Source organism: Perognathus longimembris, chromosome 17 (genome assembly GCF_023159225.1).
Source record: "Perognathus longimembris pacificus isolate PPM17 chromosome 17, ASM2315922v1, whole genome shotgun sequence".
Classification (NCBI taxonomy): domain Eukaryota; kingdom Metazoa; phylum Chordata; class Mammalia; order Rodentia; family Heteromyidae; genus Perognathus; species Perognathus longimembris.
In genome coordinates, this window is record NC_063177.1 from 10,744,968 (window position 1) to 10,757,046 (window position 12,079).

General features: G+C 49.2%; 2 protein-coding genes across 2 annotated transcripts; one reads left to right on the forward strand and one right to left on the reverse strand.

The window, feature by feature from the left end:
- Nucleotides 1–5,250: 5,250 nt before the first annotated feature.
- On the reverse strand, nucleotides 5,251–6,124 carry Emc6 (ER membrane protein complex subunit 6). The gene is made up of 2 exons (XM_048366997.1): nucleotides 6,001–6,124; nucleotides 5,251–5,810 (listed from the first exon to the last, which is right to left on the reverse strand). Exon 2 carries the CDS (start codon nucleotides 5,760–5,762, stop codon nucleotides 5,430–5,432), a length of 333 nt encoding a protein of 110 aa, XP_048222954.1. The 5' UTR covers nucleotides 5,763–5,810; nucleotides 6,001–6,124; the 3' UTR covers nucleotides 5,251–5,429.
- A 127-nt stretch (nucleotides 6,125–6,251) lies between these two features.
- Nucleotides 6,252–10,809, forward strand: Tax1bp3 (Tax1 binding protein 3). Its single transcript, XM_048366996.1, has 4 exons — nucleotides 6,252–6,400; nucleotides 9,038–9,157; nucleotides 9,587–9,664; nucleotides 9,946–10,809. The coding sequence occupies exons 1-4, from the start codon at nucleotides 6,362–6,364 to the stop codon at nucleotides 10,081–10,083; spliced, it is 375 nt and encodes a 124-aa protein (XP_048222953.1). The 5' UTR covers nucleotides 6,252–6,361; the 3' UTR covers nucleotides 10,084–10,809.
- The last annotated feature ends 1,270 nt before the right edge of the window (nucleotides 10,810–12,079 follow it).

A 12,079-nucleotide genomic window follows, 5' to 3' on the forward strand; every position in this document is an offset into this window, starting at 1 on the left:
ATATGCTCAATTTATTTTAATTAAAGTATTTTGACTAGGTAATACTATTATTTTGTGTGTGTGCCAGTAATAGGGATTGAACTCTGGGCCTTTGAACTTGCCCTTGCCCCTCTTGTTCCTTCCCACACCTAGAAGTAATATGTTAGATTATAAAACCTAATTGCTGTAATGAGGAGCCCTTCCTTAGCTTTTTCACTCAAGGCTGGCGTTCTGCCAGTTGGGCCATAGTTACATTTCTGGCTTGTTGGTGGTTAAGTGGAGATAAGAGTCTCATGGACTTTTCTGCCCAGGCTGGTTTTGAACCTTACCATCCTCAGATCTCAGCCTACTGAGTAGTAAGGATTACAGGAATGAGCCACCTGTGTCAGGCTTGACTAGGTGATACTTTCACAATTCAAAAATTTAAAGGTACAAAAAGTAGAATAAGTGTCCTTCCTACATATGTTCTCTACAGGGGCAAACAGTGTGATCAATTCCAAAAGGCTCCCTTGTTTTGTTAATAATGCACTGGTTACTTGTGTGATCACTCAGGAAATGATCTTTTCCTAGAAAAATAATGTCTCGTGTCAGAAATGCACATGGAAAGCTTAAATACTGGGCTTGGGAACTGGGTAGATCATTTCTCCTTTCCCCTTACCTGGAAGAGTTCCTGCAGAAGAAACACAAGGCTAGAAAGAACCTACCACTCACTGTTGTCAGGACTGTGCAGCAGGAAAGTCCTCCAGAGCTGCTTTGATTGGGTCCTGGGCATTGTTTTTGAGCAGCTCCCTCCTCTTTGGAAGGGTTTCCTTTGCACATGCAGAGGGAAGCAAGCATCATTCCATTCTACTCGAGCCTTTGGAGGTTGTCATCAGAAGGGACCTGGCGAGCTGAGTGTGGGGGCACACACTTGTAATTCCAGCACACGGAAGGCAGAGGTGGGAGGATCACTTGGACTCAGGACTCTTGCCTGGGCAACGTAGAGTGAGGCCCCATCTCAAAGGAGGTGGGTGGGCATTGGTAGAAGTTGCTGCCCTTGGAATCCCTTCTGGAGCAAGCAGTTCCCATACCTTGATGTCTGAGCCAGTTTGCCCTTCCAAATGGAAAGTGAAGAATCTGGGTGATTTAGTTAGGTGTTTCACTTCCCCACCAAAGTAATTGGGTTTTATAATCCAACATGTTACCTTTATGTGTGGGAGGAAATGAGGGGCAGGCAAGTCATGGCTGCTGAAAGACTAGTTTGGTTCCTTTTAACCTGATTCTGAAATGGTGTGGCAACAATCAGAACTTGAGAACAATTGTACTATTATGTGGGAATGAAAATGTCTCACTGTAGCTATTCAGTCAGTAAATATTAATTGAATCCTATCATGTGTCAGGTGTTGGACATGCTAGAGATGTGGTGAACAATATACACAGCATGGTCTGGCAAGAGTTAACCAAGAGGCCACACCTGTCATCATGAACTTATGTGCTTGGCAAGTTTTAACCAGGAGTAGCCAAACGTAGGTGTTGAAATCTGAGCTTACCAAGGCAATTAGGCATTCTCAGTAAGAGAACACAGGCACAGAGCTGTTCTGACATGGGAAGAGGAAGAGGATGAAGCAGATGTTCCCCCCTCCTTTTCTCCACTCTTTCCATGCTCCTTCTCTTTTTTTTGCCAGTCCTGGGCCTTGGACTCAGGGCCTGAGCACTGTCCCTGGCTTCTTCCCGCTCAAGGCTAGCACTCTGCCACTTGAGCCACAGCGCCGCTTCTGGCCATTTTCTGTATATGTGGTGCTGGAGAATCGAACCTAGGGCCTCGTGTATCCGAGGCAGGCACTCTTGCCACTAGGCTATATCCCCAGCCCCATCCATGTTCCTTCTCTTGAGTCAGGGTTTCAGTTGGTCTGGTCCTGCCTCTGAATACATGTGAATACAATGTACTCTGAATACACCATGCCCAGGGGGTTTTTAGAGGCAGGATTTGAACCCAAGGTCCTGCCTTGTTAGGCTGGTGCTTTACTATTTGAGCTACACTTCCACCTCTGCTTTTTTTGCTGTGATCCTTCAGATCCGAGTCTCCTGAGAAGCTATGGTTGCAAGTGTGAATTACCAGTACCTGGTCTGTGGCCCATGATACATTCTTTAGCCAAGTTCTTTCTTTAATCATAAGGACATCTCAAACTTTACAGCCTTAGATACTTAACCTATTCATTGCTGATAAAGCTTGCTGGGTGGCATCCCTAGCCAAGGATATCATTGTGGCTTTTGGACAGAACTGCATATCTGCTCCTGTCTTTCCACACAACCTTGGTGTGAAAGTTTTTGAGACAGGTCTCAGACTCTTCTATCTTCCAACTCCTCATCAACTTCAGCCTTCTAAGTGTTGGGAATACAGGCAGAAAATGGGCTTTTTTTTTTTTTTTTTTTTTTAAACCAAGAGAAAGTTTGACAGAAAAGCAGTGAAAGTAGCAAACACTCTCCATCTGGAGAAGGGACCCAAGAGGAGTCACAGGAAATGGACTTTTATTTGGGGAAAGGTAAAGCAGGAACTTAAAAGTCCTAAAGTTGGGAAAACTTTTCTCCCAAAACACTGGTTCACTGAGGGCACCAGTGTTCCTAGAATTCTTTATTTTAGCAGTGCTGAGAATCGTAAACAAGGCCTGCACTGTACCACTGAGGGACTCCTTTCTATTCTGGTATTCTAGGATGAGATGAATTGTCTGTACTTATTTTCAGACCCCATCCTGTGCTGGAGTCATCAGGACTAACTAGCCTTGGCTGTGTCCTTCCTCTTGGTGTGGGCCAGTCATAAGGGGGACTGTGACTTCCTCCAGATGTCTGTACACACCAGCCAAGTATGATGTCTTACAGAGTTCCTCAATCACTTTACATGGAGTGATCATCTCACACATCTGGAAAGAGGCTCCACTTTGCTCCAACCCACCAGGCCCCAAGTGTGTGATTGTCCTCACAGCATATTCTTCAGCAGATCAGAGATTGCTTTCTTTTCAAAAGACAATTTTTCCATTTGTTTCCCTTTTGGCCAGTGCTGAGCTGAAGGGGCAAAATGATAGATACTTTCTGGGAACTACCCCAAATACATATTTTCTGACACATTTGGTTCTAAAACAATTAAAAAGCATCCATATTAAACATGTCCCAAATATTTGCCTTCCTATCTTTATGGCTATCCTGCGTTTTTGTTTGGTTTTGGTTTTTTGCCAGTCCTGGGGCTTGAACTCAGGGCCTGAGCACTGTCCCTGGCTTCTTTTTGCTCAAGGCTAGCACTCTACCACTTGAGCCACAGCACTACTTCCGGCTTTTTCTATATATGTGGTGCTGAGGAGTGGAACCCAGGGATTCATGTATACAAGACAAGCACTTTACCACTAGGCCATATTCCCAGCCCTATCCTGTGTTTTAAGGAAAAAAAAATGTAAGGAGGGGAAAAAAGACCAAAAGAGACAGACAGAACAAACAATAGGCAATATATTATGCTCATTATCTTGTAAAGGAATTCAAATAAAAAGATTAGAAGTCTTTAGAAGACTAAAAAGGCACTAATAAAGCTGGTATTTTCATTCAAGTGTAATAAATCTGTCACTTTGCCTCTTAGAAGCTTATTACATTCCCTCAAAACAACATAAGTGTTAAGACATTCATCTGTTTTTTCTTCTTTTTCATTTCCAAACAAGTTTACTGCCTGACAGTAGGGGAATGGTTAAGTAAATTAGCACACAGGCCCTTCATCCTTTTCCCCACTTCCAACAGGAACCCTTCTACTTACTTTTTCCTTTGCATCAGGAATAAGTACTCCCTTCCTACAAAAATGGCATCCTGAAAGAGGACCATGAATGTGAGGATCCCACTAGTGGGCAGGGAGGCAAAGCTGTGGCCTCATTTTCTTTTTAGTTTGTTTCAGAATTTAAAACGGATTCAAGGTGCTTGGTTCTTGAATATATTACTGGACACAAGATACCTACAGTCTATAAAAGGGGCTTTGGACTCACACTCTTATCCTCTTCCAATATAAGACTGTTTTTGTTTTTCTAAAGAAAAAATCTAAGTCTGATTGACATCAGTTGTCAACTTCCAAAGGCTTCCCTGAATGGCTCACTGGAATAAGACCAACTCGCTACCAGGGTTCTCCATAGTCCAGGTCAAACCCATAGCCTCTACTCTCCAGATAAAAGGCCGTCCTCCTTCCTGTTTAACAGCCTTCCCTGTGCTCATTTCTGTAGAGAGTCCCTTCCCTACACTATATTTGGCTGTTACTCAACTTTTGGGTCTCAGGTATAACTATTTTTTTCAAGTCTTCCTTGACCCCATTCTCAAGGCGGGCTAGGTTGAGGCTTCTATGTACTCTCTTCATAGTACTTATTTACGTAATTTAGGTACGTATTTAGGTAATGGTAATCTCAATCAGATTATAAATTCCATGAGCATGTTCAATACTGTCAACTCTAATGAGGCAATTGTTAAGCCAAACTTTGATAACTCTAACCTTCACAAGACACATTCTAAATTGAGATATGAAATCCTGGCTTGAGTTTCTTTTCTTTCTTTTTTTGGTACCAGTACTGGGGCTTGAGCTTGGGGCCTGGGCACTACCTCTTAGTTTTTTGCTGAAGGGTGGTGCGCTATCATTTTGGCCACAGTTCCACTGCTGGCCTTTTTCTCGTTAACTGGAAATAAAAGCCTCACAGACTTGTCTGCCCAGGATGGCATCAAATAGCAATCCTCAGACCTTGATCTGAGTAGCTAGGATTACAGGCATGAGCCACCTGTGCCCTGCTAAACTTATTCTTTCTTAGAGAAAGACAACTAGCAGTGACTAGGTAAAATGGACTGGTAAGAACTCCATGCATGCCTGGAAGTACTGGTTACTAGGAAGGAATGCTGGGATGTGAAAAAGTATACTAGCCAATACAATAAGTTTGAGTTAAGAGACCTGGTATCTGGATCCTGGTTTAGCCTCTTTTGGCAGAGGTATTTCACCTGAGCCTCTGGTTCCTCATCCACAGGGGGTTAATAGGAACATCTCTTTGCTAGAATAAAGTGAGACAACAGGTATCAAGAATAAAAGGCACAATGCCTGACATGTAGGAACACTTAATAAATGTCATCAGTTCTCAGGATGTTAATGCTGAACTGGCCCCTCTCTGAAACACATGTAAGGGAATTACCTGCAATGGCCTCCTAATGCTTGCTCTCCAGGAGTCAAATCTGGGCCATGCTGTAACTACTTGCACATTATGCATTAAGGCAGGAAAGCACTCCACCAAGTATCTCACACTTCATTTAATCTGAAGAATATTACAGGCTCTCTGTCTTCAGGTATAAATTATAACGTTACAGAACAAGCAGCGAATTCAATTTAAAAACTAAGGAAGTCTACAAGGTGTTAATTTCTGGCAACAGTCTTCCCAGATTTTCCTTTTTTAAAAGTCTCCCCTGCCCTCACTTCAGTAGACGTGCACCATGCCATAGAGGAATGTCCAGAACAGGACGTAAGTGAAGAGGCCACCGATCAGGCCTCCTGTGAAGAGAGGTCTTCGTGATTTAAAATATTTGTTCCACCTCCTTCCCGCCTTGAGAATCAGGAGCAGGGAGAGCAGGATGGAGGCAAGCAGGTAGAAGATGAAGCCGTAGAGCCCGGTGAGGCCGAGGATGCCGGCGGTGGCTCCCGACAGCGCTGACACTGAGGTCCGGCAGTAATCCAGGACGGCGGCGTTGCCCCGCACCGCGGCCTCGCTGATGAACGGCGGCCCTTCCCGCTTGGCCACCACTGCGGCCATCGCGCCCGCCGGGGCTCAGCCTTGGCTTCTCCGAGGAGCAATGCAGCGCTGCAAAGAAAACCAAGTGACCGCGACGCCGGGGCTGGGCGCGCGGGGCGCACGCAGCCCCTCCCCAGCTTCCGAGACCCGGCCGCACTTCGAGGTCTCCGACCTTCGAAAGCCGCTGGGAAAGCGGAGGGCTCAGGCCGGCCGGGCGCGGCAGCGCGTCTGCATTCCCCAGCCACGTTTTCCCAATTACCTGGAACACGGAGGCGGACAGTCAACCTGACGTTCCCTCAGACAAGCGGGGACACGGACTCCCGCGGCACCATCTTGGGCTGGGGCTGCCGGGAAGACTGGCTGCGCGTGCGCAGAACCCGGCCCCGCCCCCTGGCGCCTGCGTGGTGGGCACCTTCCAGCCGCTCCCCTTGGCAGTGGGCGGGCCTCGGGACTTCCGAAGGCCGACGCCGCTCCGGCCGCCGATTGGCTGGAGCCGCGCGGAGTCCTCACGAGGGGCCGGGCCGAGCCCAGCCGCCTTTGTTAGCCCGGGCGGGCGCGGCCCCGGCTGTTCTCGGGCTAGGCTTCCCCGAGTGGCGTTCGCTTCCTGGGTCGTGGTCGAGATGTCCTACATCCCTGGCCAGCCGGTCACCGCCGTGGTGGTGAGTGCGCCCGCGCGGGCTCCTCCTTTGGCTGCCCCGTTGCGCGGAGCGGTAAACTGACATCCTGGCAGGCTGACGGCACTGGGCATGGGGCTCCTGTGTGGGAGCCGGGGTCGGAGCTCGGGGTGCCGCCCGGCTGGAGCAGTTACGCAACCTCTCCCAGCGCCGGAGCCGATGGGTGGGATCCGAGTGCATCCCGAGCCCCGGCGGCCAGCCCCTTTGCCCCGCTGTCGCCGGCGGGCTCTTCTGTGGGGCGAGGCGGGGAGGAGGAAGGAAAAGGGCCTTGGCGGTCGCAGTCTGGGGAAGCTTCCCGGTCCTAGGCCTGGGTTCCCGCTGGCAGCCATGGGGGGCGGCGCTCGCTCGGCGGCGGTGAGTCGCGGCCTCTGGAATGAGGAAGCGCTTCCTGCCCTCAACCCCTCGGCGCCACCGCCCGTCGGGGGAGGAGGGGGCGGGGAGGATGGGGACGCTGGCGGTGTGTGTGTGAACAGTTCTAGCAGCCCCTTACCCCTTCCGGTCTGACCCGGCTCCGGGGACCCACCCACGGTCAGCGCCAGAATAAGTAACCTTACAACGGTTTCCATCCTTCTCCGCACGTTTTCTGGGTCCCCACTCCTTCGGGCAAAGTTCAGGTTCCGTGCCTGGCACTTGAAGCATGAGGAAACCCTTTGAGGTCCGCTCAGGTGTGCCTCGTTTATTCGATGCTATTTCAATAGGCAAAGAGGAGCAGGGAGACTTGGGCATTAGATATGGATGGCAAAGTCACAGAAGCTGCCTTCCGGCCAACCCCAGGCAGAGGTGGGTAAATTAAATCCTTCCTGCCCTGGAAGGACTTTAGGAAGGACTTGGATTACCTACTCAGCTCTGCAGTCCCGCCGTTTTAGACAATGGGGGGATGTGTGTTGGGGGGGGCGGGGAGGGAATGTCTACCCAGCAGGCACAGGGTTAAGCAAGAGTCCCAGCTCTGGCCTCAGAGGCTGGAGGTGTTGTCTGACGAGTGTGCTAGAGAGCTGTTGTCAGGAGGGTGGGGGCAAAGCAGTCACTGATGAGGTAGAACTAGTGAGGGTGAGATTAGATAGAAACACTGCTGCTGAGAGTTGTTACTGGAGTTTGCCTGGCTTTTCCAGATTCTTAGCTGCTGCAGTTTTGCTCCTTAGCTGGTTAAAACAAAAGACGTGTAAGTGAGGAGGCTGAGAGGACTTTGCCACCCTCTTTTCTTAGCAAGCCAGTTGACAGAACCCTCTTTCCTGACCTTGGGGGTGTGAAGGAAGGTGTGTTGAGACTGGTCTGGAGGCTGTGTCACTTTTGGCTGAATGGGCTTCAGGATGGCGCCTTCTGTGCCTGTTCCCTTCATGTTATGGTCAGTCCCATGGTCTCCCTCAAAACTGCAGGGTGGCAACCCTCCAATTTTAATGCCAGGAGCTCATCCGTACATGGTGTGCAGGTCTGGACTCTTGTGTCTTGGATTGTGGATGGGGTTGGGTGGCTTTCTCCCCATTCCCATCTTGATTAATGTATTGTTTATCTTGGAGAATGTTACCCTCATTCTGGCCCCTCCTCTGGACTCTGGCTCCATAGATTTGCCTTCTGGATACCAGTATACATGGCTTCTGACACTCTCAACTCCACCTTTTCAGAGCCTGGACTCTCCTCCTCGTGCAGTACTCGTCTGTGGATCTTAGTTTCCAAGTAGATCATGTCCTGTGGCTTCCACATCCCACCCATGAGACATCCATTCCTTTACTATCAGAGTGGTCAGATCAAACCTGGCTGTGCCTTGCCCTAATCTGACTCATTGTACTCCACTGGATTCAGAGCCAAGATCAGGCATCACCTCCCCTGAGGCCTGGTACAAATAATCCCTCCTTTGTGAAACCTTTTCAGGATCAGATCAAGTGTTTGCCTTTTTTTCCTTCTTGTGTTAAACTTTGAGGATAATCTGCTTTGACTCTCAGCATCTAGTGTGTAAGGTGTGTGCTTAGGGCTCTGAAAGGAGCCTGCACAGTTGGGGATCCTAAGCCCCAAAGCATGGTAGGAAAGCCATAAGATACTGTCTTCACTGAAGGCTTGAGGAAACTCCATCTATGACCAGTTTCAGGGGCCACCAGCCCATAGCCTCACTCATTCAGCCTCATCTTACCTACTAGTCCTATATCCTGTGCTGGACACTCAGGTCTCAAAAACATGGACCTGCAGCATCTGGGATATGCTTCCCTTTGGCCAGGAAGTCCTTTTTCTCTCTTCAGTGCTTATTTAACTCCTCTACTTTTTCCAAGCACTTCCTGTCTTACCCTTCTTGGGACTGGTTCAGCAACCTGAGCTGCCTCAGGCAAGATGTCTGGCTTTTCTTAAGTTCTAACCACTCCTTCCCTGTGTGCCTTCCCTGGAAAGGTCTTCTCCATGGTAGCCACAGCACCCCCAGCTCCTGGGCCAAGAGTAGAGGAAGTGGGGGGGACGGGACTGAAGGCAGTGGGCTATGTGGCTATGTAAGTCATGTGGCTCTTTGGGCAAAGGGCCCTGGGCCTTATTACTTGGCAAAACCTGCTGCTGCTGCTGCTGCTGCTGCTGCTGCTGCTACAGATGCAGACCAGACTCTCTCTACCCAGTCACCTACCTGCAATGTGCTTTTTTCTTTGGCAGCAAAGAGTTGAAATTCACAAGCTGCGACAAGGTGAGAACTTAATCCTTGGCTTCAGCATCGGAGGTGGGATCGACCAGGATCCCTCCCAGAATCCCTTCTCAGAAGATAAGACAGACAAGGTAAGAGGGACTAGGGACTGGATGGGTCAGAGGCTGGGGGGTGGTGGGGCTTTCTTCCTGTGTCTATATGGAAGGACCAAGTCTCATCTTTCTCAGAAAATCTTAAGAAGGTCCCAGAAATGATCTAAGTGGGAATAAGTGGAGGTGAGTAGTGGGCTTCCCAGTCTTATGAAGGCCTGCTTCAGATAGATAGCCAGGAGGAACAGAAGGTAATCATTAGTAGCAGAGGTTAGAGAATCCTGAAAAATCTATACTTTCTCCCTGCCGTCTTGGTCTAAGGTGTACCTGCTGAGTGGCAGGGAGAGGAGAGTGGTAGGGAGAGGGTAGGCACAAGGACAAAGGGCTGGGTTATGTCTTGCTGGGCTCTGCCCTATGGATTAGGGGCCAATACTGGGACTGCAGAGCTTTACCTGGGTTGTCTCTTTGCAGGGCATTTATGTCACACGGGTATCTGAAGGAGGTCCTGCGGAAATTGCTGGGCTGCAGATTGGAGACAAGATCATGCAGGTAACAGGAGTCGCAAAGAAGGAAAACAGGGTTTGTTGAGAAGCTAAAGTCCTTGGGATGGGGCGCTAGCCTAGCCTTCCAGGGGGAGGGACTCACCAGAGCAGTTCTAGAAGCCATGCTGCTATTGCTGTCCAAGGAAGTTTGTTCTGTCCTTTGTACTTGGCTCCAGTGCTGGGAACCTTTAAGACTGGGGATAGCTTGGGGTTCTGTTTGGATGGCCTGGGTCCCCCAAGCCCTCTGCTTTCAAGAAGCTGATGTGTGGTGCTCTCTCCCCGGACCAGGTTAATGGCTGGGACATGACCATGGTGACACATGACCAGGCCCGGAAGCGTCTCACCAAGCGCTCAGAAGAAGTGGTGCGTCTGCTGGTGACAAGGCAGTCGCTGCAGAAGGCCGTGCAGCAGTCCATGTTGTCCTAGCAGTTAGCCCTGACTCATGTCGCCTATTTGTATAGTGACATCACTACCATGCTCTGCCTACTTCCTGGCTTCTGTATGCTGGACCTCAGCTCAGAAGGTGACAGCTGATCCCCAGGCTAAGGTGGACTGCCTTCCCCTCTCACCCCAAGTCTGAGCCCTGGGAGCAGCAATTTCCCTTGGACGCTGAGGCTTGGAAACCAGGGCCTGAAGCTGAGTGGTTGTGCATCTGCAGTGATCGATTCAGCCCTCAGCCCTGCTGTGCCCAGGTGAACAGGAAACACCTGAGAGTTGCCAAAGCTGGGAAATGCCAGGTGGGGCCACTTCTGTTTGCTAGGTTGAAGTGAATGAGATGGGCGGGTCTGTTTCCCTCCTCTCCTCCCACGGGTGCTGGCCTCCCGAGGGTTTGTCTGCTTAAAGGATTTAGATGAGTTCCAGAGCTAACATTTCTGGGCAGCTCTCAGGATTACATTTTTTTTTCCTCTTCACCTGTGGGTTTAACTTTTGTATTTTTAAAATCATAACTTTGATACGAAGTGTTTTTATCTTACTGTTTGGAAAATGTCAATTCCACTTTTGAATTTAGCTTACTAATTCACATCTGGGAGCAACTCCTCTTAGCACACCAACAAGCCTTAATTTGGTTAAAGTGGAAATGGGGCGGTATGATGATATCCCACACTTGACATCCTGTGCTGAATAAACGATGAAATTCACGAGGGGTCTTCACTGAGGCATGAGATTAGGGAGACTTAAGGGTGCATTGGGACAGGTGATTTGGTTTTAAAGTGGCTTCCCTAATTCTCCCAGCTGGGGAAAAAGCCCAAGTTTTTCCAGGACCCCCTGCATGGGATATGTGGCTGGTGCTACCTTTCAATCTCAAGAGGAGACATGCTGAACTAGGCAAGGTTCACATCTGCTGAAGCATGGGGTGCACTTCCACTGCACATTTGGGGTGAGGGGCCTGGTGTGTATTGTCTCGGGTGAAGATCTGGAGTGCCTACAATTTGCCTTGAATAACCTAGACTCAGCCTCTGCCAGAGAAGCCTCATGGGCACTTATCTGCCCTGAGGCTCAAAAACACTAAAGCACAGTTAAGGACACAACCCCCGATGTTCAAAGGCACAGGGCTGGCTAGGTCCTTTCCCTACCAGAATGATGCTGTCACTCCTGGCCCTAACTCAGATCTGTAAAGAAAATGTGGAAGACCTCAGATGTAGCTCAGTGCAGAGCACTTGTCTACCAAGTAAAGGACTTGGGTTTAAACTACAGCATGCCCCTACCTGCTAGAATTCTTTTTTAAGTCCAGAATTTACAATTCCCATTTTTAACATAGTGCCACATATGTATTTAGCTACTGGAGATCATACCCAGGGCCTCATGTTGCTAGGCAAACACTGCCACCAAGCTCTATCGTCAGCCTTTTCCAGCCTGCTTTTGAGTCCCAGTCTTACTATGTAGCCCAGGTTGGCTTCTTGGGATCCTCTTGCTTTAGCCTCCCACATAGTTGAGATCATAGGTATGTGCTACATACCCAACCCAATGACATGTTTTATAAAAGTCACTGAGCTGGGCACCAGTAGCTCATGTTCATAATTGTAGGTGCTCAGGGAGGCTGTGAAGCCTGAGAAGGAAAGTCCATAAGACTTATCTCCAGGGGCTGGAGATATGGCCTAGTGGCAAGAGTGTTTGCCTTGTATACATGAAGCCCTGGGTTCAATTCCCCAGCACTACATATACAGAAAATGGCCAGAAGTGGCGCTGTGGCTCAAGTGGCAGAGTGCTAGCCTTGAGCAAAAAAAAGCCAGGGACAGTGCTCAGGCCCTGAGTCCAAGCCCCAGGACTGCCAAAAAAAAAAAAAAAGACTTATCTCCAAGACAGAGTGGAGCTGTGGCTCAAGTGATGGAGTGCTGGCATGGAGTGAAGAACAGGGACAACAACAGCATCCAGACACACATACACATACCATCAACCCACTAGATGGCTCCAATAAAATAGG

Coding starts and splice junctions, on each gene's coding strand:
- Emc6 (XM_048366997.1), bottom strand. CDS start 5,762: ATGGCCGCAGTGGTGGCCAAGCGGGAAGGGCCGCCGTTCATCAGCGAG.
- Tax1bp3 (XM_048366996.1), top strand. CDS start 6,362: ATGTCCTACATCCCTGGCCAGCCGGTCACCGCCGTGGTG. Junction 9,158..9,586: donor CAGAAGATAAGACAGACAAG/GTAAGAGGGACT, acceptor GTCTCTTTGCAG/GGCATTTATGTCACACGGGT. Junction 9,665..9,945: donor TTGGAGACAAGATCATGCAG/GTAACAGGAGTC, acceptor TCCCCGGACCAG/GTTAATGGCTGGGACATGAC.